The sequence below is a fragment of the Equus caballus genome, chromosome 8 (assembly GCF_041296265.1).
Source record: "Equus caballus isolate H_3958 breed thoroughbred chromosome 8, TB-T2T, whole genome shotgun sequence".
NCBI classification, from domain to species: domain Eukaryota; kingdom Metazoa; phylum Chordata; class Mammalia; order Perissodactyla; family Equidae; genus Equus; species Equus caballus.
The window spans coordinates 13,776,453-13,788,665 of NC_091691.1; the positions used below are offsets into that span (position 1 = coordinate 13,776,453).

The following is a 12,213-nucleotide window of genomic DNA, read 5'->3' on the forward strand; positions in this document are numbered from 1 at the left end:
AACGAGAAAAGGAAGGCTTTGGATAAATTAAAATACAAAGTACTGAATTTGCTGGAGCCTCGAAGCCGTGCTGGGAACAAGCCCAATGATCTACAACAGGGCTCTCAGCAAACTTTTTCCTAAAGGGCCAGAGGACTGAGGGAGCAGACCTCTGCCACAGCTACTCGATTCTCCCGCTGGGGCGAGAAAGCCACAGTGGACAACAGTCATGGACTTGGTCTGGCCTCATTCCCATCAAACTGTTTATTAAAACACGAGGCTGACCTGCAAGCCACAGTTTGCCAACCGTTGTTCTAGAAGAAGATAAGAAGAGGTTGGGAGAACCATCTTCCCGAGCGCATCAGTAAGTACAAAAACCATCCAGGTGAGAGAGAAACCTGCAGCAAAGGCTGAAAAGGCAGGAAACTCGAGGCCTGAGCTCCGTATGGAAACAAGGGCTCTCACTGGAAATACAATCCCGGAGGAAGGCCGAGGTCGACATAAAGGTAGCATGTTCTAGAACATGGAGATACCTTAAGGACTGGGGACTTTAGTCTCCCCGAATATCATAGATGCCAGAGAAGAGAGAACAATACCGTCGCTTTTCGTCATACCTCATCTCTTGCTCTGAATGTGAAAAACTTGGGAAATTCTTTCTGCAAAAAGAAATCCATAAAAAGACAATTAAATCAACCAAGACTCATTTAAACATTTGTATACCTGCTTTGTGATTTTTAACCATAACCCAGTCTGCTTCTAGAATGAATAATCTGGAAGGCCGTCTCTTCTCTAGCAATTGATCTCTTCCAACCCCGGCTACAGAGTAATTGTCAGATCGAAGGCACTGAGCCCTGAAGGACGGAAAGACTCATGCATGCGCCCTGAGAATCGGACTGACCTGCTGGGCAATCAGGAATGTGATTCTTCGGAGTCCACAACCCGCGAGGATGTCTTTCTGCATTAAAAACCAAACACAATAGAAGAGCATTTGGCCACAAAAAGGAATGAAGTACTGATACACGTTGCCACATGGAAAAACCTTGAAAATGTTACACTAAATGAAAGACGCCTGTCACGAAATACCTGATATTGTATGATTCCACTTATATGAAATATCCAAAATATATGGGCAAATCCACAGAGACAGAAAATAGATTAGGGGTTGTCTAGGGCGGCAGGGAGGGTGTTGGGCTGGGGGAAAATGAAGAGTGATTGCTAATGGGGACAGGGTTTTTTTGGGGGGTGGGGGCTGGTGAAATTGTTCTAAAATATAATTTTGGTGATGGTTCCACAATTCTATGAATACACCAAAAAGCACTGAGTTGTACATTTTAAATGGGGGAATAGCATAGTATATGAATTAAATTCAATAAAGCTGATATATAAAAATACATATATACACGTATACATATTTTTTAACATTTCATGAAATCTTTAATGAAATTGCTGGGGAGGAGCACTGTTATATTTTTAAAAAGTTGAGTAAAAAAGCCTGATACAGAAAGTACAAACTGTATAATTTCATTTATAGACAGTTTTTTATTTTTGCAGGGGAAGATTTGCCCTAAGCTGACATCTGTTGCCAATCTTCCTTTTTTTTTTCTCTTCTCCCTCCCACCCCCAAAGCCCCAGTACATAGTTGCCTATAGTTGTAAGTTCTTTTGGTTCTTCTATGTGAGCGAATGAGTGGTGTGGGTCCGTGTCCGGGAACCAAACCCGGACTGCCAAAGCAGAGCGTGTCAAACTTTAACCACTAGGCGATCAGGGCTGGCTCTTTATATAGACAATTTTACGAGGAAAGAAAAACCCCAAAAGACAAGAAAATAAAGTTATTGTTTAATTTGTCCATAAGACAAGGAAAGTTGTTAGGAGAAATGAATAGTTTTGGCCCATTTCACAAAAAGGTAAGCAGACATACACAAAAGAATCCCTCACAGAATGTGGGTTGGAAAGAGAGCAGGATAAAGCGCAAAATGAAGCGGATTCCAATGTGAGAGGACCAGCCTGGTTACTGGGAGCCTGATTTTCGGTTCTCAACTCAAGGTGTGCGTGAATGTGTATGTGCGTGTGTGAACGTGTATGTATCCAAGTGTGCATGTGTACACATGTATCTGCGTAATGTAAAATTTTTAAATACTATAGAAAATATAAAAACTGTCTTTCCTTTCCCCAGTGGATGCAGGTTCCTTTAGCTCCCCTCTCTTCACTATGTTTTATATACATATATGCACACACACACATATATATGACACATGCACATGTAACACACTTATACGTACAGAAATACACACATTCAATCTTTTCTGGCTCATCGATATCCTCTGGGTATTTAGAGAACTGGTTCCTTGCTTTCATGGCCACGTGGTACCCACGGCACAGTCGGGCATACTGCAGGATTCCTCACTGCCCACACCTTCCACAGGTGATTCCGACATCCCTCCCACCGCCCTCTCCAAGTAAGAACCACCAAGCATCCTGAGCATCATCTGATTTGGTTAGAGGGGCAGGCGAGCTCCCAATCAGCTCAGATGTCACCTCGTCTATGCGTGGGCTGCCACACTGAAAATCCAGTAAGGACGTCAGCTATGTCAGCAACAAACAGGCTGGAGGGAAATACGCCACAGGGGCAGCCTCTGGATGGCAGGGCTTCGTTTTAAAACCTGCTTTTCAGATTCGTCTGCACCTTAAACATTTTGTACAATGAACATCATCACGCTGTTGATTAATAAATTACAGGCTAAGTAAATCACTAATAACGCCCCTAAGCTTTTACGGAGTAGCCACAACCTGGCGTCATTCACCCAATGTCTCCTGTCCAGGAAGCACCAGGCCAGGTCCACTGAGGGACGCCAAGTCAGAAGACACAAGAGGCGTCCCTCCCACCAGGATAATACAGGGAATACAACACATATATAGATAAACAGACTAAAAAGAACAACTGAAAATTTCCAGTTGTTCTTGAAGTTGAGACCAAGTCAGGAGGGTAAAGAACTAACAGCCAGACAGCGTGCCTGGTAGATCTATGAGCCAAGAATCTCAGCATCCCATTTTTACAGATGGGAAAACTAAGAATCAGAGAGGTGAAGTAACCTACCTGAGGTTACACAGCACCTTCCCACTGTTTCTACTACCCACACGCACCAAGCTGCTCCACGTTTGCAGCTGAGGTCCTTGAGCATACATATAGCCATCCCCCAAACCAGAGGCACGCCCGACATACCTTGGACTGCACAAATGTCCGGAAAATCGGCACCAGCTCCTCATCCTCCGGATGGTCCGCCCACTGAAGGGCCACGTTCAGGATGTGGATTGGCTCTTCTCTGTGGCTCTGGGAGAGAAAACCAAGACGGGGCAGTAGAAGGGCCCAGGGCCCCAGCTCGTCCCCTCCTCAGCTAGCTCCTGGCTCAGACACTTACCTTGCTGTCGTCCTCGGAGTACAGGGAAGTGAGGGCCTTGCTGAAGAGGGGCGTGTCCTTGGGCACGTTGGCGAAGCAGGAGATGACTTCATCAAAGTTTCTGGGGGCGCAGGGCAGAGAGGGAGGGCTGAGGGGCTGCGCCCTATGCCATCCAGGTCAGACCCAGGCCCTCCCCCTTCCTGACCACCACTGCAAGCTCCTGCACCCCTGTGCAGAGCTCATTTGGCTCCTGACTAGGCCTAAGGCACCACTGATGGGGTCTTTCCCAAAAGGGAAGCACGAGCCTGTGTGATCGGAGATCATGAAAGAAAGAAAACACGTCCAACCCAATGCTCTGGGCACCAGCTGGGCCCCCTGTTTCATTGGCTGGGAGACCCTCCCAACCTCACCCCTCTGAGTCAACTGAGGATAATCAAGCAATCACTACCCTCCTAAGGCTGCTGTGAAGGTACAAGGTAACCCAAGCGGCCTGCATAACACACAGGACCAGGGTGGAAAAGGGGCGATAACAACAATGGTTCCCACAGCTGACATTTATAGAGCACCCTATTCACATACTAATTACACTTTAAATATTTAATAGGTACTATCTTGCTTCTTTTCCTGGTGACCCTATGAAGTAGGTCCTTCTGTTATACTCACTATACAGATGAGAAAACTAAGGCACAGAGAGGTTAAATACTTTGCTCCGAGTCTCACAGTTAGGGAGCACAGAATCAGAATTCAAAGGCAGGCAGGCTGACACAGAAGCCCACACTCTCGGCTGTGATGACATTCTCATTCTGTTATTACGAACTCTTTGTGCCATCTGTCTGGGCCGCCCCCACCCGGTGTGTCAAATGAATGGTTGGGGGTCAGGGGACGCTCGCCCAGCCCCTCTGCTGGGGGTATCTGGGAGGCGGGGCCACGCCGGGTACCTGGTGAAGTCCTCGAATCTCCTGAAGGCGACCATGGCCCCCATCCGCTGGCACAGAGGGGAGAAGCCACTGTCCATGAAAAGCTCGGTGCTGTGCCTCAGCAGGTCGGGGTTGGAGACACTGATGGGCATGGCCACCCTGCAGGGGTACAGGAAGCGGGCACTGAGGAAGCTGCTTGCGAGTCTGGCCCCAAGCTTCCTGCCCTGGAAGCTTCAGTGAGCTAGACCAGCCGTAGAGCCCTTCCAAAGGGGGCCTTAATTTGGGGGTGGAGGGGACTGAGGTCGGCCCGGTGGCTGAGGAGTCTCACCTGATTCCTCAGAACCCGGTGTAGACGAAGGGCTCAAGAAGTGAGTGAGCCAGTGAATGAATGAATGATGCAAACAAGCCCATTCAAACATGGTCCCCAAGGGGTGATATTGTGATTTATAATAAGAAATACATATTTGGTCTTTGTCCCTTTCTTGGCAGAGTTCCTAAAACCCTTGGAATTTCCTAAGAGATGAGAGAAATAAAGGTGTCTTCTGTTATGTTAATGAGCTGACTTTGGAAAGCACCTTGGGATGGGGGCTGGTTGCCAAGGGAACCAAGCTTGATTAGAGGGCTGGAATTTTCAGTCCCACCCCCCACCCCGCCCACCCCCGATTTAGGGAGGAGAGAGGGGCTGGAGGCAAAATCAACTACCAATGGCCAATGATTTAATCAATTGTGCCTATGTCATGCAGTCTCCATAAACACCCACAAGAAGGGGTTCGGGGAGCTCCCGGGCTGGTGAACCAGAACACATCCATGTGCTGGGCCCTCAACTCCACAGGGACAGGAGCGCCTGCATTCAGGACCTCGCCCTATGCATCTCTGCCATTTGGCTGTTTCTCAGTTATATCCTTTTATGATAAACCGATAACCTAGTAAATAAAATCTTTCTCTGAGTTCTGTGAGTCACTCTAGCAAATTAAACCCAAGGACGGAGTTGTGGGGACCTCTGATTTAAGCCAATCAGTCAGAATGAGACAGGAACCAGCCTAATGAGACAGGGCCATGTGCAAGGCCCCTGGCATAACAAGATAGGGCCCCTAACCAATCGGCAAGCCGGGGGAATCAGACAGAGCACACAAAGATCCACATTCCACAGCCTCTGGACGTTCCTGGGTTCACGCACGCGCCCTAGCACCCAGGAGTTGCCTGAGGGTGACCCTAGCCGCATTAGCACCGTAAACATCACACCCAGGGGTGGAGAGCTAGCATGCTAATGATACGTGCATCGCATGTGGTGGCATGCTGAACAACAGCACAGGTGCAAGCACAACCCCGCCTCTCCACGCCATGACAAGGCCATCCTCCCAGGCTTGCCTAATAAAGCCCCACAGTCATGCTCCCTACCGACTGGGTCACCTGCCCCTTTTCTTTCTGCGCCAGCCCCCTTGTGCCTCTCCTGTGCCCAAGCTGATAAACTTTTGCTTTTCTACTCCCGTTTGTTGTCTCTCTTGATTTCTACCCTGGGGGACAATAAGAACCCAATGTGCCGGTAACAAGCACACGTGACAACCTGGACTTACAACGGGCATCTGAAGTGGGGTGGGTCGGGGGCAGTCTTGTGGGACTGAGCCCTTAACCTGTGGGATCTGACACTGTCTCCAGGTGGACAGCGTCAACACTGAGTTAAATTGTCAGATATCCAGCTGGTGTCAGAGAATGGCTGATGGTGTTGGAAAACCCACACATAGGAATTGGTGTCAGAATCCTACAAGGTAAACAAACCCCAAGTAGTGAGGTCAGCTGGAGAATGAATACTCTCAGAGCCAGCTTCTCCCAGAGGGCCCCGGGCCTGGGGGCAGGCTTGGTTCCGAGACACTCCAAGCCCTGCTCTCCGGACAGGGTCCGAAACCAAAACTCCGCCAGGCCAAGCAGCCCACTAGAGTTTAGCCGGCCACTGCCCCTGACACTGGCTGCTCACCAGGAGCAAATCCAAGTGGGTCCCCGGGGGCAGTGAGAGCCGGGGATGGAGGGGCTGTCCGTCAGATAGGGGGCAGGAGTCAAGAGAGGAGACTGCTTGCAAGGCCGGCCCCTGGCTGGCGTCCACGACATTGATCTGGGGAGGGTTCCCAGCCCTCCCTAAATGATGGGGGAGGCCCATTGTGGCAAACCATTTGTGCTGTGGAGTTTATGCCAAGCACCTGCTTTCCTTCGGGAGCCTGGACTATCGGGACGTGCTCGGCAGAGGGTGCCACGTGACCACCTCCCACTGAAAACCCCAGGCGCTGAGCCTCTAACCGGCCACCAGACAACACGGCACTCGGCCGTCACACCTCGTTGCTCGGGGAGCGCAGCGCATCCCAGGCACTTCCACCAGGAGAGGACCTCAGTTCTTCTGCTGGCTGGGCTTGTGTCCCACCACCGTAATAAGTCATAGCCGTGAGCACAACTACATACTGAGTCCTGGAAACCTTCCTAGCGAATCGTCGAACCTGAGGGTGCCCTTGGGGACCCCTGACCCGGGGGTTGGGGCCTGTGTGCACCTTCCTGTTAGGTACCCCTGAAATCATCATTCGGTCCTCCTGCTCCCCGACAGCTAGATGCAGAGGTAAGAGAGTGGCATGACAGTACGGGCTGAATTCAGCCAGACTGACTCGGGGCCGTGCAGCATTTTTAATATATTCCTATACAGTAATTACCTGGCCACACTGAAAAGTTAAGGGATTTGATTTTTATTTTTTAAGTCTAGATGGGGGCTGGCCCAGTGGTGCAGCCGTTAAGTTCACGTGCTGTGCTTCAGCAGCCCAGGGTTCACAGGTTGGGATCCCGGGCGAGGACCTAGCACCACTCATCAAGCCATGCTGTGGCGGCGTCCCACGCAGAATAGATGAAGATGGGCACAGACGTTAGCTCAGCAACAGTCTTCCTCAAGCAAAAAGAGGAGGACTGGCAACAGATGTTAGCTCAGGGCCGATCTTCCTCACACACACACACACACACACACAGTCTAGACGTCCTGCTTCTCTTGTAAGAAAGACACGGAAAGATCAGGCCTCGCTGGGCTGCTTTTCTGCAGGGCACCAGCAAGCCAGCAGGAACAGCAGCCCCCAGGCAGGGCCGTGCTCTCCAGCTCCCACCTCCTGGTTGTGCTCACAGGCCCCTTGGGCCTGGACCTAAGTCCAAACCACAGCCTGCAGGAAGCCCTGCTGGCCTCTTCTCTGACTTCCCCTTGCTGCCCTGACCCAATTCCCTACGCGCCTGGCTCTGCAGACACAGGCGCGGAGGGCCCAGCCAGGCCCTGCTGGGAGGTGGGACCTCAATCCTCACGGCCCTTCTCGGAGGCCTTGAAGGGCGGGGTTGTGGGGGCAGCTGCAGGCGGGGTCTCCTCCTAGGCCACAGGCCCCATGTAAGCTGCTGGCATCCCAGCCGACAGCAACAGTGAGGACCTGAGACAGTCAGGGACGCCTCCAGGGTGCTCAGTGTCTCCCTGGGTGAAAATAGCACCCTGCGCCCATATTGAGGGTCACAGCCAACAACCCGGATACACGGGTCAGTCCCTCCTAAGACACAAGGCACGACTGGCCCACAGGCTTCAGGAGCCCACCTTCCTTTCCTAACTGCGTTGAACTGCTGAGATGATGAAATTAAGAAAGGAAAAGAATTCCTCCTCAGGAGCAGACAATCCCCAAGTCCTTACACACACCTCCCACAGCAGCCAAATGGTGCCAGGCCACAAGCCATCAGTCCCCTTTTCTCTCAATCAAACCAAACATCACAATCCTATTTTTTGGGAATAAGAAGTGTAAAAATAAACAATAGATAAGAAAGGAGGTGCCTCGTGGGGAAGCCCTTTTCTTCTCCATCCATAACAGAACAGCACCTTTCCTCTTAAAACCAACAGAAAGAGAAACATATTTTTTAAAATCCCAAGAGACCAGAAAATCCTGTTTCAAGAAAGCATGAACCCTGTTGCCCGTATAGACATAAGAGCTGATCAACTCCACGACCAAATCACGAGACCGTCCTAGCCACAAGCGAGGCGTCTGGGAACCCCCATGAGAAGCAGAAACAGAGGGGCAGGAAGAGCGAAGAGAACGCTCAGATCCCAGGGAGACGTCATCGCTTTAGCGGAAGGTGTCGCACTCTGTCTGACCAGGACGGTACTTTGGGTCCTGAAAGAAGCTGGATTAAAAAAGAGATGGTGAGGGAGCCACAAAGACACACCAGGATGTCCCCCACCGAGGACATCACGGGATCCAGACAGGCCAACACGCGGGCTGGCTCTGGGCGGCCCTCAAATGCTGAGGGAAGAACCCTGAGGTCAGAGTGTGAGCTGGGGCAAAATTCCTGTGCAAATGAGCAGCTCAGCCTATGTCAAGTGAAGGCCCCAGGGCTCCTGGTGTGTAAAACGGAGACAAGAACATATTTCTGGCCGACAGATAGCGAGGGCTGAATGAAACAGAGTGTGGAGGCACTTAGCATACTGCCGGACCAACAGCACGCCATCAGACAGAGTAATAGTATCAGCCACAATCATCACAATGACCCTAATATTCATCAACAACTTCCTGTGCGCCAGGCACTGTTCTAAATGCTGCAAGTGCCTCATCTCACTTACTCTTCACAATGGCTAGGACAGCATGGTCCAACAGAACTTTCTGCGGTGGCAGAATGTTCTAGAATGGCAATATCCCATATGGCAGCCAGGAGCCCCATGTGGCTACTGGGCACTTTAAATGCAGCTGGAATGACTGAGGAATGGAATTTTCAATTTAATCTTCATTCGTTTTCATTTAAATAGCCCACATGTGGGTAGTGGCTACAACACTGGATTGTGCAGGTGTATGAGGTAGGCAGTGAATTATCTCCAGTCCACAGAGGAGGGAACAGAGATGTGGGGAGATCCCACGGTGGGGCAGTGGCACCCCTGATGTCCCCCAGCAGTGTTCGCACACCCGCTTGCTGGCTCCCTCCAGAGACAGGAGACAGTGGTTAAAGAGAAAAGAAATACCACCCACCCCCGGGTGCCCCTCTCCATACCGGTTTGGGTGGGAGGAGGGCAGCATGAACTGGAATTCCACCACGCAGGTGCCGTCCGGGAGCTGCCGGTGCTGCAGGCTGTTTAACTCATAGGCAATGTAGGCCCTCCGCACGTAAACCTGACGAAGAAGCAGAGCAGACACTCGGAGAGCCGCACAGAGCGCCCTCAAACAGAACCGTCGAGCTGGGGAAACCATCTCTAAGTCACCTCAAGGCAGTAGTTGAGAGCAAATTCTGCTCCCATTTCAGGATGTTACCTTCTCTGCAAAGATATCATCTCTATCACAACTACTCACTTCTGCTGCTGTAGCATGGAAGCAGCCACAGACAACGTGTAAATGATTGGGCATGGCTGTCTTCCAATAAAACTTTATTGGCAAACACAGGCTGGGGGCCAGATGTGGCCCAGAGGCGGCTGTTGGCCGACTCCTGCTCTAGAGTAGCGCTGTCCAATAGAAATGAAACATGAGTCACGTAGATAATTTTAAATTAATTTTAAGTTCTCTAGTAGCCACTTAAAGGCAACAGGTAACAATAATTTTAACAATATATTTCATTTCATTCCCGATATTGAAAATATTATCATTTCAACGTGTAATCAATGTAAGAAATTATTGCGATATTTTAAATTCTTCCTCCAAACTTAGTCTTTGGAATTCGGTGTGTATTTTACATTGAGAGCACAGCTCAACTCAGACAAGCCACATGGCAAGTGCTCACTAGCCACACGTGGCCAGTGGCTGCCATCCTGGACAGCACGACTGTCAGGTTCGAGCACTGGAAGCTTTGTGACTGAAGAGGGCACATGAGGGCAGTGCAGCAGGGGTTAGCACAGCAGCCCTAACCGCCATCCTCTGAAAGGCCTGCTTACGAGGCTGGCCCTTGGCTGGCATCTGGGACTGGATTTGGGGAGGGTTCCCAACTCTTTTATCCCTGATAAGAATGGTTCACCATGCTAAGCTGTGCAAACGATAAGATTTAGGTGGAACATGTGCTTTCTTTCTGGGAGTTTAGAATCTGGGTACCTTCTAGGCAGAGGGGGCCCGTGTGACCAGCCCCCAATAAAAGCCTTGAATGCTCAGTCTCTAAGGAACTTTCCTGGTAGACAAATTTTTTTTTTTTTTTGAGGAAGATTAGGCCTGCGCTAACTGCTGCCAATCCTCCTCTTTTTGCTGAGGAAGCCTGGCCCTGAGCTAACATCTGTGCCCATCTTCCTCTACTTTGTATGTGGGACGCCTACCACAGCATGGTGTGCCAAGTGGTGCCACGTCCGCACCCGGGATCCGAACGGGCGAACCCCGGGCTGCCAAGAAGCGGAACATGCAAACTTAACTGCTGCGCCACTGGGCCGGCCTCCTTGGTAGACAAAATTTTGTGCGTGTTGTCGCAACTCACTGCTCGAGGAATTACAAGTGCCTGGAAGACCCCGGGAAGCTGGCACCCGGTTCCTCTGGATGTCCCCCATGTGCCTTTTCCCTCTGCTGACTGGGCTCTAAGTGCTTTCACTGTAACAAATGGCAGCCATGAGCACAACTATATGCTGAGCCCTGGGAGTCTTCCTAGCGAATCATTGAACCTGGGGGCAGTCCTGGGGGCTGCAGACACATTTAGAGCAGGCACAAACTCTACCCGTCTCAAGAGGTCAAGGAAAGATGTTATGATCACAAGGCTCATCTTGAGTCGTGAAGAAAAGGTTGGACTATGTTCAAAAGATCTGCCAAACAGAGTGAGGGAATGTGTAAAGCATCCGAGAAAAATCTCTCATAGAAATAAATGAGATTCAGCACTTCAAAAAGTGAGCAAGGTGAGATGCTGCTTTCCGGCTGCCGTAAGACCTCCCACCCCCAAATGGGACAGGTGTTTGGACGATGGGGAGCAACAGTGATCAATATTCACTTCAGGTGCTTACTCAATTATCTCCAAATCATCCTGTAAGGTAGGTTTTATTGCTCCTACTAAAGCAGGAGGATGTAAAAGTCCAGAGAAGGAAAGCAACTTGCCAGAGGTCACACAGCTTTGTGTATGTTGCTCCCACTGACTGGAAACTCTCTGCATCTCCCTCCCATCAATTCCTACTTGCTCTTCATATGCTTTCATATCACCTTCCCAGCACAGCCTGAGCTGAACCTCCCGGTAAGGTTAAATCCTGCTGTCCAATTCACACCATGGCCTGTATTTTCCCGCTGCAGCCCTATCGCGCGTGTAATTAAAGAAATACTGAGTGTGTGTGTCTCCCGAGCCAGAGAGAAGCTCCACTAGGGCAGACACTACGGTTGCTCTCTGCTGCGTCCTAGAGCCTGGCACACAGAAGGTCTCAATAAATAGCGCTGAAAATTGGAGAGAGAGAAAAAGAAAGTAATTACTAAAGAGCTGTAGTGGGTCTTGCTGGAAACAAAGAGTGGAACCTAAGACGGATTCTGAGAGCTGAAACCAGAGAGGGGGTAAAAACTGTGGGCCCAGGAGACTGTTATACGCTCACAAGCCCAAAACGGTCTCCATGGAAACCCAGTCAACCTCCCAGCATCAGCATGGGTGACCTGGTCCAAGGTCAGAGGGAGAAGAAATGAGAAAAAACACACCAGGGGAAGAGAGCCACGTTGAAAACACAGGACGTCACCCCTATCTCCTCGAGAGGATTCTGAAAGAGCAGATGAAACACTGCGATGTCCTGAAACGCACAAAACCCCTCCCAACCCCTGAATTCAGGAAGACCGGAGCGGGAGGAAGAAGACCAGCTCTAAGCCAGGTTTCGCCGCTGGTCATGCCCTTCTCTGCCCTGTCGCACAGGGAGGTCACCTTGAATCACATGTAGGCTCCTTCCAGCTCTTCTAGTTCCAAGTTCAAAGGTATCTATCACAGGTGAGTTGGGAAGTTTGGACCAGGTGCCTCGG

The 12,213-nt window shown here is 50.5% G+C and overlaps 1 protein-coding gene across 9 annotated transcripts in view; it reads right to left on the minus strand.

The window, feature by feature from the left end:
- The window catches only part of ACACB (acetyl-CoA carboxylase beta), a 101,289-nt gene that overhangs the window by 25,840 nt on the left and 63,236 nt on the right, over window positions 1–12,213 (minus strand). For all 9 annotated transcript variants that reach the window (XM_001496930.5, XM_023646975.2, XM_070275318.1 and 6 more), the window contains 6 exons: window positions 9,323–9,441; window positions 4,313–4,450; window positions 3,396–3,495; window positions 3,200–3,307; window positions 878–934; window positions 594–635 (listed from right to left, as the gene is read on the minus strand). In XM_001496930.5, the coding sequence (XP_001496980.3) occupies window positions 594–635; window positions 878–934; window positions 3,200–3,307; window positions 3,396–3,495; window positions 4,313–4,450; window positions 9,323–9,441 (564 nt within the window). The remainder of the gene's footprint in view (window positions 1–593; window positions 636–877; window positions 935–3,199; window positions 3,308–3,395; window positions 3,496–4,312; window positions 4,451–9,322; window positions 9,442–12,213) is intronic.